The sequence below is a fragment of the Xenopus tropicalis genome, chromosome 5, assembly GCF_000004195.4.
Source record: "Xenopus tropicalis strain Nigerian chromosome 5, UCB_Xtro_10.0, whole genome shotgun sequence".
NCBI lineage: Eukaryota > Metazoa > Chordata > Amphibia > Anura > Pipidae > Xenopus > Xenopus tropicalis.
Genome location: NC_030681.2, coordinates 20,350,169 through 20,367,784, shown reverse-complemented (window position 1 = coordinate 20,367,784; position 17,616 = coordinate 20,350,169). Strand labels below are relative to the sequence as shown.

Sequence of the window (17,616 nt, the reverse complement as noted above, 5' to 3'; positions counted from 1 at the left end):
CCTGGTCCACAGGATGGCCTAAGAGACGTTACTTGTTTAATAGGCACACTTGGAGTTTTATTATGGGATACATCAGTTTAAATAGTGCCAAATTCCATGCTAGAAGGCACACAAGTATTCAGGTACTGTAAGCTGAAATGGAAAAGCTATAAAATAGATGACTTCCTAGTGACGTCTGTGTATAAGGCTCATCTCAGATGCCACTAGAAGATTTCCCCTTGGGATACAGCTAGTAAACTGCTGCTCGGCCACTATGTAGGTTTCAGACCTCTTTATGGGAAACCAAGTGTAGATTTCAGCGTGATTGCTTTAAGTTGCTTTCATACACACAGATTCATTTTGGGTGCAATCCTATTAAACTTTACAATCTTGTTTGCATTTGTTTATCCCCAAAACAATATATTTGGCTAATGAATTCCTGCTGAAATTACAAAGTTGATCACCCAAACAGAAAACGAAGATAACCAGCCATTGTGGCTTGATGTATATAGAGCAGTGCTGTCCAACTTCTATGGTGCCGAGGGCCGGAATTTCTCTAGCATACATGGTGGAGGGCCGCTAATGGAAGCCAGTTTTGATCACTCCCCTTTTTGAAACCACACCCACTTCAAACCACACCTATTTTATCACAATGGTGGTAGCACAGCAAAATCCCAAATGCTTGGTCCTTACTGTGGGGATATCAACCATCATTCATATGTGAAAGAATTATGTCCTCCCCTGTGGATAGCAGAGCAACCCCCAGTACATAATTACACACCTTAGGGACCATTTAATGGCTATTTCCAACTGCTAACAAACTCCCACAACAAACCCCTGCCAGGTTCACCTCCCACAAGCAGCATAGGGCAAGCAGAGTATGGCACACACAGGCAGCACTCAGCCTGTCCTATGCTGTCTGTGTGTGCCATACTCTGCCTGTCCTACCCTTCCTGTGTGTGCCATACTCTGCCTTCCCTAAGCTGCCTCTGTGTGCCATACTCTGCCTTCCCTAAGCTGCCTCTGTGTGCCATACTCTGCCTTCCCTAAGCTGCCTCTGTGTGCCATACTCTGCCTGCCCTACCCTGCCTGTGTGTGCCATACTCTGCCTGCCCTACCCTTCCTGTGTGTGCCATTCCCTCCCTGACCTATGCTGCCTGTGTGTGCCATACTCTACCTGCCCTATGCTGGCTGTATGTGCCATACTCTACCTACAGTACCTATGTCTAAGGTGTGAAGAAGTGAACAATGGGAGTGATTACAGTCTGAGCCTGAGGTGTGAACACTGCAGGGGGTGAACAATGCAGGTATTAAAAGGTGTGAAAAACACAGGGGATTACATATTTAAACAATACAGAGGGATTACAGCCTGAATCTGAGGTGAGAACCATGCAGGGGGCCAGTTAATCACAGTACTGATACCATTTAAAGCTTACACAAAGGTAAGCCATCAAAGCAGCCAGACAGGTGGGGGGGCCACACAGAGGGGGGTCGCCAGTTGGACAGCACTGATATAGAGTATTGGGTCATTGGACAACTCGTGCCTGCAAGTGCCCACATTCCTTTTACTTCCAGTGACTTAACTGTAAATGGGCAGTAAACAGTAATCACCATAGGAAAGATAGCTACCTGGGTTTTCTTAGCTACAGAGAGATACCATATGTCCAGCCTGGACTGGGATTTTAAAAATGCCCTGGTATTTCAAGTACAGGTATGGGATCCCTTATCCGGAAGCCTGTTATCCAGAAAGTTCCAAATTACGGAAAGGCCATCTCCCATAGACTCCATTATAAGCAAATAATTCTAATTTTTTAAAATTATTCCCTTTTCTCTGTAATTATAAAACAGTACCTGTACTTGATCCCAACTAAGATATAATTACCCCTTATTGGGGGCAGAACAGCCCTATTGGGTTTATTTAATGGTTAAATGATTCCCTTTTCTCTGTAATAATAAAACAGTACCTGTACTTGATCCCAACTAAGATATAATTACCCCTTATTGGGGGCAGAACAGTCCTATTGGGTTTATTTCATGGTTAAATGATTCCCTTTTCTCTGTAATAATAAAACAGTACCTGTACTTGATCCCAACTAAGATATAATTACCCCTTATTGGGGGCAGAACAGCCCTATTGGGTTTATTTAATGGTTAAATGATTCCCTTTTCTCTGTAATAATAAAACAGTACCTGTACTTGATCCCAACTAAGATATAATTACCCCTTATTGGGGGCAGAACAGCCCTATTGGGTTTATTTAATGGTTAAATGATTCCCTTTTCTCTGTAATAATAAAACAGTACCTGTACTTGATCCCAACTAAGATATAATTAATCCTTATTGGGGGCAGAACAAGCCTATTGGGTTTATTCAAAATTTAAATGATATTTAGTAGACTTAAGTTATGGAGGTCCAAATTAGGGAAAGATCCCTTATCCGGAAAACCCCAGGTCCGAGCATTCTGGATAACAGGTCCCATACCTGTATATGGAGGTCCAAACAGCCCCTCACATTACTGGAGTCAGATTGTTTTCCTTTTATTCTACTATATGCTATTTCTGACTCGAGCATTGTGATTGTTTATCTGCCTAAACATGATGTTGACCATTATAGGGATTTTTGAGGTAATGCTACATTTGTGATCCTGCAGATTTTGCCATATTTGTTGCATGAATATACAGTATGCTGTTCTTTTAAGGTTCTTGCGTCTAAAGCCCCTCCTTGCACTTGATGGTTCTGGTTCTGTCTGGCCTCCTCTTACTATTCACCAGCAGCGCACCACAGCCTTGTATATGGCAGTAGCTCTGAGGTTCCCACAATGAATGCAGTAAACTTGTGCCTAAAAAATGGAGTACAGACGTCGTTTTGATGTCAAACGCCGGAAAAGGCGACATTAAAACATGAAAGATTTTCAGTGCAGATGAGTTTAATTTGTGTCAAAGCATGCGCTGCCTGTAATTGCATCAAGCACATCCGCCACCTCACAGTCGCAATTACGCTAGCCTGGGACAATGAGTGAAAAACTGCAAAAAGGAAAAAAATTATTTTCCGACTGTGATAAATTGCATCCTCAAGAAACACAAGGTGATAATAGGGTGTAACAATACAGGGCTTCTAAACTTCCAAAAAAAAGGTATTTTTAGAAAGGGAAGAAATTGTCTTGAAATGAAAGTGAAAACTGCTTGGAAGAGAATTTTGAGAAAGAAAGGTCAGTGTAAGAAATGTTTCTGGTAATTAGAGAAGCAGTAGAAAAGCCATCTCCTGCAAGAAGCACCTATGAATGGTTCCATGACACCTTATTTGGGAGGAGCAGCTTATTTGATAGTGGCATTAAAGTGCATTTGAGATTAGTGTCTTACTGTCCAAAGCCAGAAACAACTCAGCTAATAGTGTGATACAGACATTGATTATCAACAGGGATATAAAGTAATAACAAAATTCAGATGAAAGGTAAAAGCCTTTGTTGATTATATGAACTTCAGATGGAGCCAACAGTATGGTGCAAGTGATAAGATACATCGCAGTGGTGTTATGGAGGTTCTGTGCAGATCATGCTCTTTAACATTTTTGGGTCCAGCTTCTTCCTTCATGACAGTCAGGATCTGTTTGTATTCAAGCCCTGGACTGTGTGCTGGACTGATGGTGCAACTGAGCGACTGGAGGCTCTTTGTGCTGGCCCAGTTCAATTTTCTCTATGTACTTGTATTGTATTCCTGCTGGCTGCTTCCTTTCCTCCACCACCCTCATTAGCCCCATGTGTAGCTTATCATACTATTAAGGCCCTTTATAGGCCTGTCCCTGACCTTAGCTCATTGCTTAGTCATTAAGCAATTTTGCTGTGATCTTGGCATTCTGTGTCCCTGTGATTACCTTGATCCTGAGACCTTATCTGTTTCCTTGTTCCTTGACCCCGGTGCCTCTCAATATTCAATAACCTTGTATGGAAGCTTGCATGCCCCTGCGCTACAACCTTCCAACTAGCAGCAAGTCCCCATATCTTGGCATTCAATGCAATGGGTGACAATGATATTTAATGTTCCATTCTACCAGAAGCTCCACTGCTGTGATCACAGAAGCATGCACTGAAAGCCAACCTGAGTCATGGTTTTTGCTGTGCAAGAGTCAGCTTGGCAATGACAGTATTGGAAGCTCTGAAAGAATGTTATGGGGCCAAACATGAGGACCACCCACCTGCTGACCATTTTTTCATTGGACACCTTTGTACAGGAGTAACGTGGCCCCTTTAGTAGTTTTAGTGATGTGATTGAGAAAGGGGCTCAGTGCAGGGGACCTGATATGTTTAAAACAGTTTATTTCTCCTTTATAAACACCTTAGCTGGCATTCTTTAACTATATAACATTGTTTTTACACTCCGACAAACATTTACTGAAGCCAAACGTGTTTAATTCTTTCATTGTCTAACTAAACGGATCTCACCTCTACCCAGCCTTTACAGTCGCTGTTCAGATGGGAAGCCTTTTCTTCTGTACTACATACTGACACTTGCTCATCCCCACTGGGAACACACTGTTTGTGGGCATCCCTGAGAGGGATATGCGGTACTAATTGGCTGACTGGGGGTGAGTTATGTCCTTTCTTGGCAATGCAGAGTTTAATTGCTCATACAGGATTTGTGGGCAGTTACAAATGATAATGCAATATGTCTTAACAATACTAGCTGAACCTGTTATTCGTATTTTACTAATCTATTACAAATTACCAGTCAAATGTTCATTGTATAAAAGGAGGCTAGGAGATCTTTGGTCAGATTTGTGGATAACCCAAAGCACAGAGAAATCAGAAACCTAGGTCTAAATCAGCCATTTACTTATGGTGGGCAAAAGCAAGAGATCAGTCTGAGGCAGTCTGACCCTCAATGATGCATGATTTTAGGGCCATAATGTACAGTGAGCAATGTATACTTTACTCCTGGGCAACAGCAAGTGTACAAGGCCACCTTCTCTCCTACAGTAGAAATCCGCTAGCTTGATGTCGCCAAGTGAGCGGATCTTCTCCCGATATCCCCCACCTATGGGTGAGCAATATCGGGAGAATCCAGGGTAATTCGATCGTTTGGCAATTACAATGACAGGCATAGGAAAAGTCAGTCCGGGGACCGCATCAACAAGCCGATGCGGCCCCCGATCCGACTATATTTTCTAACCTGCCCGATCGAGATCTGGCCAATTTCAGGCCAGATATCGGTTGGCCAGGCCCGTCGGTAGTGCTCATACACGGGCCGATTAGCTGCCGAATCGCCAGCTACTAGTGGCCCGTGTATGGGGACCTTAAGGCTTAAAGAATAAGAGCCAAGTAGGGGATCCTGTCGGTTAGGTCCTGTTCGTATGGGAGGAGGCTTTACCTTACCAGGCTGTTGGACATTGGGAGGAGATATTCATTTTACTGCGTACTATCAAGTTTTTCCTCAAAGAACAAGAAATAACAACAGTAATATTTATTAGGTGCACTGCAGTGTAATATATGTAATAGGGTCTGCCTAGCTCGCTTCCTTGGAGGCGGAGGAAAAATAACCTTTCTACTGTTGATGCAAAACAATATCACCAAGGGAAAAATGAATGCATTATTTTTAAATTATGGAAAATATTCTTTCAGTGTGGCATAACATCTCAGAAAATAAAGTACGCAGCTGTTGTTGAAAAATAATAGTGCTTTAAAATAATAGGTTAGAAATGCACATATTTTTGATCATAAATATAGGCTTTTATACTCTGCACTGCAAGATGCCAAACAGTTGCTTTCCCAGAAGGCGTTAAAGTAGAAGAAATCCAAGTGTGTTTAGCCAGAGGCAGGGAGCCATGGCATTCTTCCCCCTGATGATAATCTGGGTATCTGGGTATTATTTTATCCACAATGCAGCATTTTTTACCCATAATTCCAGCATCATTGTATCTGCCAGGGGAGTCTTGTTGCAACTGCATCTGATGCATTCAAATGAAAAATCTGAAATATTGGAGGTGTCATTTCCAACATCTTAATGGCATCTGCGTGTGATTCTTTTGATGCAGGCCGCTGCTGGAACCCTGACGCTCCCCCACCCTGTCAGGTGTGTTACACTTCACTGAAACTTGTGTATTATAAGAATTATTATTATTTATATAGTGCCATCAATTCACGCAGCTCTTTACAGAATAAAGGGGTACAAAAGACAAAACAGTTAACATGTACATATAGACCATTCACAAAAAGCTGTTTTATGTTTCATTTGGATTGGAGACACTAGGGGGAAGGCCCTGCTCGCAAGAGCTTACATTCTAGAATGGAGGGTGGCCGAGACATAAGGTAACTAGCATGGCGGTAGAGTTCATGTTGGTGTGTAAAGTGACAGTAAGTGCAGAGTTAGAAGTGAAAACCAGTGGTTAGTGAGTGTATGAGGGAAGATTAGGGGTGCTCACTGGGTAATCGCATTTCTGAGGGTTTAGGTTATAGGCTTGAGTGAAAAGGTGAGTTTTAAAAGACCGTTTAAAAGCCTGGAGACTCTGGCAGTGTCTAATGGGAATGTTTTAAAACTAATGGTGCCTCTCGGATTTGGGGTGGGGGTTTCTGCTTTGGTTTTTTGTATGCTTTGCAAGTTGACTGGGAATGGGATCTAGGGTCTGGATATGTCATTATGTCATATCAGCAAAAGGGAGAATTACAGGAAGGCCATCTCAACAGACTCAATTATAAGCAAATAATTCTAATTTTTAAAAATTATATCCTTTTTTCTCTGTAATAATAAAACAGTACCTGTACTTGATCCCAACTAAGATATAATTACCCCTTATTGGGGCAGAACAGTCCTATTGGGTTTATTTAATGGTTAAATGATTCCCTTTTCTCTGTAATAATAAAACAGTACCTGTACTTGATCCCAACTAAGATATAATTACCCCTTATTGGGGCAGAACAGCCCTATTGGGTTTATTTAATGGTTAAATTATTCCCTTTTCTCTGTAATAATAAAACAGTACCTGTACTTGATCCCAACTAAGATATAATTACCCCTTATTGGGGGCAGAACAGCCCTATTGGGTTTATTTAATGGTTAAATGATTCCCTTTTCTCTGTAATAATAAAACAGTACCTGTACTTGATCCCAACTAAGATATAATTAATCCTTAATTGAAGCAAAAAATTCCTATCGGGTTTAATTAATGTTTAAATGAATTTTCAGTAGACTTAAGGTACGGAGATCAAAATTATGGAAAGACCCCTTAACCAGAAACCCCCCAGTCTGGCTAACAGATCCCATACCTGTATATTTATATATATATGTATGTATAAGTATGTATATATATATATGTATATGTGTATTTAAATAATATTTTTAGCAACCTATATATTTGCAAACTCGTTATGCATGAAAATGAAGTCTTCACTTTAATGCTGCCTTTTGTACAGAAACAGGCAAATTCCCTACACAAGGACAAATGTGTGACTGTGGGGATTTCGCACTTCTTACGGCTGCCAAGGAGCGCCAACCTCATCGCTGTAAATGGTAAAAGTATTTCAGTTCATGTCACTGCAATTTCAGGCTGGGCACAATGACAAGAAACACAAAGGCTGGAACTTTCAATTTAACATGAAAAATTCGAATGGGTTTTTTGTAATGCATGCAATTAATGTTTCCACGGTTTAGAGAACAGCCCCCCCCTCTGTTATACATTTATGCAGTATACATTATGCCCTTTGGTTCCCTGCCTATCCCCATTGCTATATACCATAGTAACAAAGGGCTCACTGGGCCTGGGTGCCCAGTATAAATACCAAATTGTAGACAACAAATGGACACAGCACTCGCAGATGTGAAAAATCAAAAATATCCTTCATTAATGCAAAGGTCCAGGAGTTGTTACCGAAATGTTGTTTTTTTGCACTATAACAATAAAGGATATTTTTTGTTTTTCACAAAGTCCTGCAAGTGCTGTGTGCATTTGTTGTCTACCCATTGCTATACAGGTATACAACATTCCTTTTGGTTCCCTACCCATCCTCATTGCTATACAGTTATACAGCATGGCTTTTAACTCCCTGCCAATCCCCATTGCTATACAGTTATAAGTATGCCCTTTGGTTCTTTGTCTGTTCCCATTGCTATACAGTTATTCAGTGGGCCTGTGGTTGTCTGCCAGTCCCCATTGCTATACAGTTATACAGCATGGCTTTTAACTCCCTGCCCATCCCCACTGCAATACAGTTATAAGTATGTCCTTTGGTTCTTTGTCTGTTCCCATTGCTACACAGTTATTCAGTGGGCCTGTGGTTGTCTGCCAGTCCCCATTGCTATACAGTTATACAATATGCACTCTAGTTCCCTGCCCTTTGCCATTGCTATTTAGTTATATAGTATGGCCTTTGGGTCTCCACCCCCATTGCTATTCAGTTATACAGTATGGCCTTTGGTTCTCAGCCAACCCCAATCGCTATACAGTTATACACTATGGTCTGTGGTTCCCTGTCCTTCCTTATTGCTATACAGTTACACAGCATGGCTTTTAACTCCTTTCCCATCCCCACTGCAATACAGTTATAAGTATTCCCTTTAGTTCTATGCCCACCCCCATTGCTATACAGTCATTCAGTTGGCCTGTGGTTGTCTGCCAGTCCCCATTGTTATACAGTTATACAATATGCGCTTTAGTTCCCTGCCTTTTGCCGTTGCTATTCAGTTATACAGTATGGCCTTTGGGTCTCTGCCCACCCCCATTGCTATACAGTTATAAGTATGGCCTTTGGGTCTCTGCCCACCCCATTGCTATACAGTTATACAGTATGGCCTTTGGGTCTATGCCCACCCCCATTGCTATACAGTTATACAGTATGGCCTTTGGGTCTCTGCCCACCCCCATTGCTATACAGTTATACAGTATGGCCTTTGGGTCTATGCCCACCCCCATTGCTATACAGTTATACAGTATGGCCTTTGGGTCTCTGCCCACCCCCATTGCTATACAGTCATTCAGTTGGCCTGTGGTTGTCTGCCAGTCCCCATAGTTATACAGTTATACAATATGCGCTTTAGTTCCCTGCCTTTTGCCGTTGCTATTCAGTTATAGAGTATGGCCTTTGGGTCTCAGCCCACCCCCATTGCTATACAGTTATACAGTATGGCCTTTGGGTCTCTGCCCACCCCCATTGCTATACAGTTATACAGTATGGCCTTTGGGTCTCTGCCCACCCCCATTGCTATACAGTTATACAGTATGGCCTTTGGGTCTCTGCCCACCCCCATTGCTATACAGTTATACAGTATGGCCTTTGGGTCTATGCCCACCCCCATTGCTATACAGTTATAAGTATGGCCTTTGGGTCTCTGCCCACCCCCATTGCTATACAGTTATAAGTATGGCCTTTGGGTCTATGCCCACCCCCATTGCTATACAGTTATACAGTATGGCCTTTGGGTCTATGCCCACCCCCATTGCTATACAGTTATAAGTATGGCCTTTGGGTCTATGCCCACCCCCATTGCTATACAGTTATACAGTATGGCCTTTGGGTCTCTGCCCACCCCCATTGCTATACAGTTATACAGTATGGCCTTTGGGTCTATGCCCACCCCCATTGCTATACAGTTATACAGTATGGCCTTTGGGTCTCTGCCCACCCCCATTGCTATACAGTTATACAGTATGGCCTTTGGGTCTCTGCCCACCCCCATTGCTATACAGTCATTCAGTTGGCCTGTGGTTGTCTGCCAGTCCCCATAGTTATACAGTTATACAATATGCGCTTTAGTTCCCTGCCTTTTGCCGTTGCTATTCAGTTATAGAGTATGGCCTTTGGGTCTCAGCCCACCCCCATTGCTATACAGTTATACAGTATGGCCTTTGGGTCTCTGCCCACCCCCATTGCTATACAGTTATACAGTATGGCCTTTGGGTCTCTGCCCACCCCCATTGCTATACAGTTATACAGTATGGCCTTTGGGTCTCTGCCCACCCCCATTGCTATACAGTTATACAGTATGGCCTTTGGGTCTATGCCCACCCCCATTGCTATACAGTTATAAGTATGGCCTTTGGGTCTCTGCCCACCCCCATTGCTATACAGTTATAAGTATGGCCTTTGGGTCTATGCCCACCCCCATTGCTATACAGTTATACAGTATGGCCTTTGGGTCTATGCCCACCCCCATTGCTATACAGTTATAAGTATGGCCTTTGGGTCTATGCCCACCCCCATTGCTATACAGTTATACAGTATGGCCTTTGGGTCTCTGCCCACCCCCATTGCTATACAGTTATACAGTATGGCCTTTGGGTCTATGCCCACCCCCATTGCTATACAGTTATACAGTATGGCCTTTGGGTCTCTGCCCACCCCCATTGCTATACAGTCATTCAGTTGGCCTGTGGTTGTCTGCCAGTCCCCATAGTTATACAGTTATACAATATGCGCTTTAGTTCCCTGCCTTTTGCCGTTGCTATTCAGTTATAGAGTATGGCCTTTGGGTCTCAGCCCACCCCCATTGCTATACAGTTATACAGTATGGCCTTTGGGTCTCTGCCCACCCCCATTGCTATACAGTTATACAGTATGGCCTTTGGGTCTCTGCCCACCCCCATTGCTATACAGTTATACAGTATGGCCTTTGGGTCTCTGCCCACCCCCATTGCTATACAGTTATACAGTATGGCCTTTGGGTCTATGCCCACCCCCATTGCTATACAGTTATAAGTATGGCCTTTGGGTCTCTGCCCACCCCCATTGCTATACAGTTATAAGTATGGCCTTTGGGTCTATGCCCACCCCCATTGCTATACAGTTATACAGTATGGCCTTTGGGTCTATGCCCACCCCCATTGCTATACAGTTATAAGTATGGCCTTTGGGTCTATGCCCACCCCCATTGCTATACAGTTATACAGTATGGCCTTTGGGTCTCTGCCCACCCCCATTGCTATACAGTTATACAGTATGGCCTTTGGGTCTCTGCCCACCCCCATTGCTATACAGTTATACAGTATGGCCTTTGGGTCTATGCCCACCCCCATTGCTATACAGTTATAAGTATGGCCTTTGGGTCTCTGCCCACCCCCATTGCTATACAGTTATAAGTATGGCCTTTGGGTCTCTGCCCACCCCCATTGCTATACAGTTATAAGTATGGCCTTTGGTTCTCGGCCAGCCAAGTTTTTACCCACAATGTTCACCCTGTCCTCACTATAGAATATTCTCCATCATTTCTGGAAATCACAACATGTTAATGTAAATATAGCTATACCTGCAGTGCGTTTGTGGGCAGCTCATGAGTATGCACAATGGAAAAGAAAGGGGTCATTATAATTTGTCACTGCAGCCCCCTGTTAGCCATTTCTTTGCCATAACATCATCATGATAATTATCTAAGCCAATGAGTACCCCTGTTATATCCATGTAACCTGACGGCACCGCTCTGCCTGCATTTGACATCTCTTTGCCTTTATCTTGCCACACACCAGGGCTTAGCATCTGATTGATACCAAATATAAATAATAAAGTATGGTTTTAATTTACTAATCATAGATCCACAATAAGAACCCCTCTGCATGCCCTGTACTTCAGTCATTACTAAGCTGCTTTTATTGTTTAATTATTCATTTTCGGTGTATTCAGTAACGTTATACACTGCAGGTGCCGTTCCAAATTTAAATACTTTCCATGAAAGCAATTCATTGACCTGGCCACAAAACAGATATTTTCCAGTACATGTCAATACTAAGTTGGGAAACCTTAGTTAACCCTGTTAAAGCCCATAATTCTGTTTATGCTCAGAAATATACCTCCTATGTCACTGCTGGGAGATCCCAAAACTGCTGCCATATAGAAACTATACTGTAGCCCCCAGGCTGCACTGCCCCAGGGATGGCAAATAGTTGCTCCTGGTAAATTTAAGAGATTAAATTTTGTTTTCAAGATGGAAATTTGTTGTGCTTTCTGCACTAACAATGCAGCCCCTCCTCACCCATGTAAAGGTGGCCATACACGCACCGATATTATCGTACGAAACCTCGTTTCGTACGATAATCGGTGCGTGTATGGCATGTCAGCGAGCCGACCGATATCGCAGGAAGCTGCTGAAATCGGTCGGCTCGCCGATCGGCCAAGTTAGAAAATTTTGATCGGGCGCCATAGAAGGCGCCTGACCAAAATTCTCCCTTCAGAGCTGAATCGGCAGAAGGAGGTAGAAATCCTATTGTTTCTACCTCCTTACCTGCCGATTCAGCCCTGAATGGTGTGTGGCGGATCTGACGATGTTTCGTGTGACCGACGGTCGTACGAAACATCGTGAGATCGCCACGTGTATGGCCAGCTTAAGAGTGCAAGAACTATAAGCCTGGGGGGCACAATCACCACTGGTTGCTCCTTTATGTTTACTCACTAGCAAAAAATGATTTAAGTTCAGTAAGTTCATATGTAAGTTCATATGGCAGATTGGACTTGGAGTGGGTTTGTGACTCCTGATACAGAAACATGCTGGTGATAATGAATAGCATGAGCAAAGTTTGCCCCAAGTCTAGTAACCCATAGGAACCAACCACTTGCTTTCCAACAGCAGACCACTAAATGCTACTTTCTGATTGGTTGCTATGAGAAAAACATAGCGATTGCTCTCGAAATTGCACTTTGCTCACTGCATTTGTGGATGTACATATGCCCTATAGTTACAAAAATTACAAATATTAAAATCATTACAAATGTACAATTAAAGTTGGAAAGTTGGAAAAGTTGCAACTTGGGCATTTTCCATTGGGCAAAATGTCATTTTTTTGGGTTAATATCCCCTTTAAAAGGATCTGCAGAAGAGGGACTGGCTATAATATGGCTGCCTTCAATAAAAAGACTTCATCCTCATTTGATCTTGGAAGAAGGGTGTGTTCCGTTACATGAAAAGGAATTTTATTCTTCATCTTCTCTTCTGTTCTTTTTCCACTTGGGGAACTCTATTTACTTTTTTATTTTTTTTCTCAAAAAGCTGAAAACAACAAAGGAGGCCAGCGCACTGAATAGTCAGTGAAAGCTCAGAGCTGCGCTACTGGGGAGCACAAACACACTCAAATAAAGGAAAACTATTCCTGGACATAAACAATGGCTAGAAGTTTCCAGAGCGTTCTTTCTTACCATTCTCAGGGTCATGGGCGTCTGGAACTGCCAGAAACATGCCACTGTGTTTCCTTGTCAATGGGGCCTCGGCTAAACTGCTTTCTTTCTCACAGTCGCTGCAAAGAAAAAGAAATTCATTCGCTTACACTTACAAAAAAATGCTCTGTGCTTAAAACAACAATAGAATTATACACAGTAAAGCCAAAAGTATGCCATCACCCCATCTAAATACTGTCATTGGATATTTAAAGGAGAACAAACCCCCTGCCCCAAATTTGTATTCGATTTCCCCCTACACCAGCGAACACCTTGCCCCCAACCAAACTTTATTGTGGACGGCCCTAAATAGTCCCTGGGCCCCTCTACCAGTGCTGTAACTTCCCAGCCACATTAGATCTGGTTTCTGGCACCTAGACGGTGATCCCAGAGCAGAAAAATGCATAGTGAAAACCAGGACCAGAATGGCTTCCTCCTGGCAGTGGCGTTACCAGCCCTAACGCCGTCTGAGGCCGCTATCCTGATGCTGCCCCCCCTTGGCCCCCCATGATCATTTTTACTGCAACGGAGGGGGTTTAGGGGGGCTTTCCTGATGCTGCCCCCCTCGGCCCCCCACGCTAACCTATACTGAGCCGGGGGTCAGGGGGGCCGCATTGCTAGTGCAAACAGAGCCGTGTGTCTGTGCCTGCCATGGAAGGTCAGAAGGATAAAGTGCGGGAGAGGTGAAGGATGAGAGTTAATGAAAATCACATTAAATATTATCACAAAAATGGCAATTTATTGTTTTGTACAGAATGACTTATTTGTACAGTCATTATGGCTTGGTTATGAGATTATGTAATCCTACGTTATAAAGTTGTTAGTCACTGCATAATCACTGGATGCTCTCCTAGTGTCACTACAGGAGGCCAAAATCTGACTCACCCATTTAAACCAAGTGTGGGCTGGGCTTTTTCTTACATAACAATGCTACTCGTGCCACCACTTTCTTTCTTTCCCCTGTCTGTTATTTACTGGCTGGAACAATAGCAATCTGTAGGCAGTTACTAATGTTACTAATTAGATAGATGATAAATAGATAGATAGATACACTGTAGATAGATTACGGAGTTAAATAGATACATAGACACAAACAGAAAGAGAGAAAGATAAATAGATACATGATAGATAGAAAGATAGATAGATATAGATAGATGATAGCTAGCTAGATAGATGATAGATAGATAGATAGATAGATAGATAGAGTAGATGATAGATAGATAGATAGATAGATAGATAATAGTTAGATATAGACAGACAGACAGACACATAGACAGACAGACAAACAGATAGATAGATAGATAGACACATAGACAGACAGACAAACAGATAGATAGATAGATAGATAGATAGACACAAGCAGAAAGAGAGAGCAAAAGATACATAGATGACAGATAGATAGATATCTAGATAGATAGAATTAACTGAACATTAGGCCTAACACAGTGTAAAATGACACGCCCTTGGTAAAAAGTGTTTGTGTGAGGAATAATAAAAATATAACAGAGGAAGAAGGATCTGTTGTTTTACTAAATGACTCAAATGGAAAAAGTTATGGGGAGAGTGGGAGTTGTCCCATAAGATCTATGGAAACCAGGAAGGTGGGAGGATTTATGGGAAATTCTAACAGTATTATTCAGGATGACACCTGGCCTATAGTCCCGGAGAACAATCACATGCAGCCAGCATCTCTATCTCAGCATTTAAACTTTTCCTTTGGGCTGGGCTCACATAGCTAAATCCATTAAACCTTTCTAACACAAACTATAACCTGACTTGATGTGCCAAAATAGGCCAAACTAACCCAACATATTTATCAACATGTAATCTATATGTAATATAAATCTACTCTCCGCTCACACATCCACATTCAGTTTTTTAATAAAGAAATTGCCTACAAACTCTGTTAGACAACTGGACACCTTTACAGGAGAAGGAAAGGTAAAAATCACTGGGAGGTGCCAAATGTTAGGTACCCCCCACTGATTGTAATCACTTACCTGATACCCCCGGCTGGTGCTCCTGTTGGAGAAAACCGTACCAGGGGTAGCAAGTGTTTCCACTTCCTTCTGTCTTCCGAATCCCCTGGCCAATGCATGCCCAGCAGAGTAAAAAAGTTGGCTTTTTTGTTAAAGTTCGACTTTTCACTCTACTGCGCAAGTGGCACGAAGACAGAAGAAAGAAGAGGAGACACTCGCTCGCAGGTACCCCTGGTTGGTGCTGTTTCCTTCTCACAGAAGCACCAGCTCGGGGTAAACAGTAAGCGATTAAAGTCACTGGGGGTGCCTAACACTTTGGCACCCCCCAGTGACCTGACCTTTCCTTCTTCTTTAAATTAGGCATAAAGTTCCACTCTGCCCAGACAATGTACCAGGAAAAAACTTTTTGTGGTTTTGGTCCTGATAAATGTGGAACAAGTTGGTTTATACTATCACTTTTTGTGCATCACAAAGGAGTCTCTCAGAAGTTTAGGAGCCCTTGGCAACCAGGCCCAGACCTGGATTCCTGTAATTGCCAGAGAGGCTGCTGTAAAATGCCATAGACAGTCATTCTTTAGTGGGCTGGTGGGGGGCTGTTTAGACCTCTGTGCCCAGGCCTATTTTGGGTCTCAATCTGGACCTGTTGGCAACAATGATAGCCCTTTCAATCTAAGAAGGCTACTTTTTGACTCTTACCTTAGTTGTGAATAATTATACAACTTCTGCCACAGGAACAACATATGTTTACACGTCACCAGTGCTTCTTCAGGTCCAGTAAGAGCCCGTTCCAGCTTAGCCTTGGTGAAAAGTATACTGAGGAAAAAATGTGAAAAAAAGGTTTAGCAAAACCAAAAAAATACCATACGAAATACCACATTCATGACAATTTAAAAAAAAAAAAAAAAGAAACACATTTGGAATAAATTGGCATGTTTTATAATAATTTTCCACCCACCTTTTACTTCAGCTCCCTCTCAAGACCATAGTCTTCAGCTGGGCATTCTCCTACATCTACTGTACCTTCTAGACTGTGTTCTAAAATATGGCCATTACTTTACTCAATTAATTTGTTATAACTAATGTTTTCACACCTTCCCAAATAATATTCGACTGGAAGATTACAAACTATAGCAAAAAAAAAGAAAGTTCAGTTCCCCACTATACAGTTTTGTACCAATGGATGAGAATGAACTGAAGGTGTGACCACAAAACGCTTTTGAGCTTCACCAGGAGGAAGAAAGAAAGTAACACTCCAACTGGAGGGTTTGTGCAGAGAAAGTCTTCACTGGTATTTAATAGGGACCTGTCAACCTAAGAAATAATTCCAAATCCTTTTCTATCACGTTAGTCAAATAAAATCAATTTTACTTACACTATACAAGATATTTACATTCTATTTCCTTCAGTGTTGGAATTCACAATCACAGCAAGCAGGAAGGTGCCATTTTGTGGACACTGTTAGAGAGGAAAGTTTTGTATAACCCCAAAATCTTGTGTATGCGCCATCTAGGTAACATCTAGAAAGTGTTGAATGTAAAGTTAAAGTAACTGTAATTAAAAATGTGATCTGTTAATCTGGGGGTCCCCAACCTTTCTTACTCGTGAGCCACAGTCAAATGTAAAAAGGCTTGGAGAGCAACACAAGCACCATAAAAGTTCATGGAGGAGCCAAATAAGGGCTAAGATTGGCTATTAGGCAGCCTCTATGCACACTATCAGCTTACAGGGGGCTTTATTTGGTAGGAAATCTTGTTTTTATTCAACCAAAACTTGCCCCCAAGTCAGGAATTCAAAAATAACTCCCTGGTTTGGGGGCACTGAGAGCAACACCCAAGGGGTTGGGGAGCAACATGTTGCCCCTGAGCCACTGGTTGGGGATCACTGTGTTAATCATACATTGCCAGCTCCACCTCTATGCCTCAGGCATAGAGGCGGGGCAAGCAATATATAATTGACATATCAGATATTAAAATACATTTATGGCAATAAAAAAAAAAATATTTTGGGTTTCATGTTTAATTTGCAAAGGACTTTTATTATACAGCTTTTTATGTGTGGGTGGCAGGTCCTACTTAAGAAAAGCTGCCCATACTTAGGAATATCCATTTTGGCAAGTTCACCAAAGAGAAGCATCATTGCCTAATTTAGCCAGCCAAATAAGCCTCATTCATATCCTTCCTGTGATACCATGGTTTGCACAGATGCAGGATACCATCAGAGGTAGGAGAACGGCAGTAAGAGTTTTGAACGAGTAGTAAAATAAGAGTTAATGAACACACTACTTTGCCCCCCCTTACTCTATATAAAGCTACAAAGTGCTTTCACATGTTCCAGTCCCCTCCCAGTGTCAAGACACCAATGACTACTGACTCGTGCCATGTCACATGCAGTTTCAATGGAGCTGGGCTGCATGCTTGCCATAAACCTGGAGCTATCAACAGGCTATTATAAAACCTTGCACATGGCCGGACCTAGAAGAATTACCGGAATAGAAATGGCACATGACTGGGGCCGCGAGATTTTACTGCCCCTTAT

The 17,616-nt window shown here is 42.4% G+C and overlaps 1 protein-coding gene across 1 annotated transcript in view; it reads right to left on the bottom strand.

Moving 5' to 3' along the window:
• Window positions 1–17,616, bottom strand: part of ttc7a (tetratricopeptide repeat domain 7A) — a 232,863-nt gene that overhangs the window by 63,629 nt on the left and 151,618 nt on the right. The window contains exons 16-17 of the mRNA XM_031902470.1: window positions 15,778–15,894; window positions 13,085–13,182 (exon numbers count right to left, since the gene is read on the bottom strand). Coding sequence (XP_031758330.1) covers window positions 13,085–13,182; window positions 15,778–15,894 — 215 coding nt within the window. The remainder of the gene's footprint in view (window positions 1–13,084; window positions 13,183–15,777; window positions 15,895–17,616) is intronic.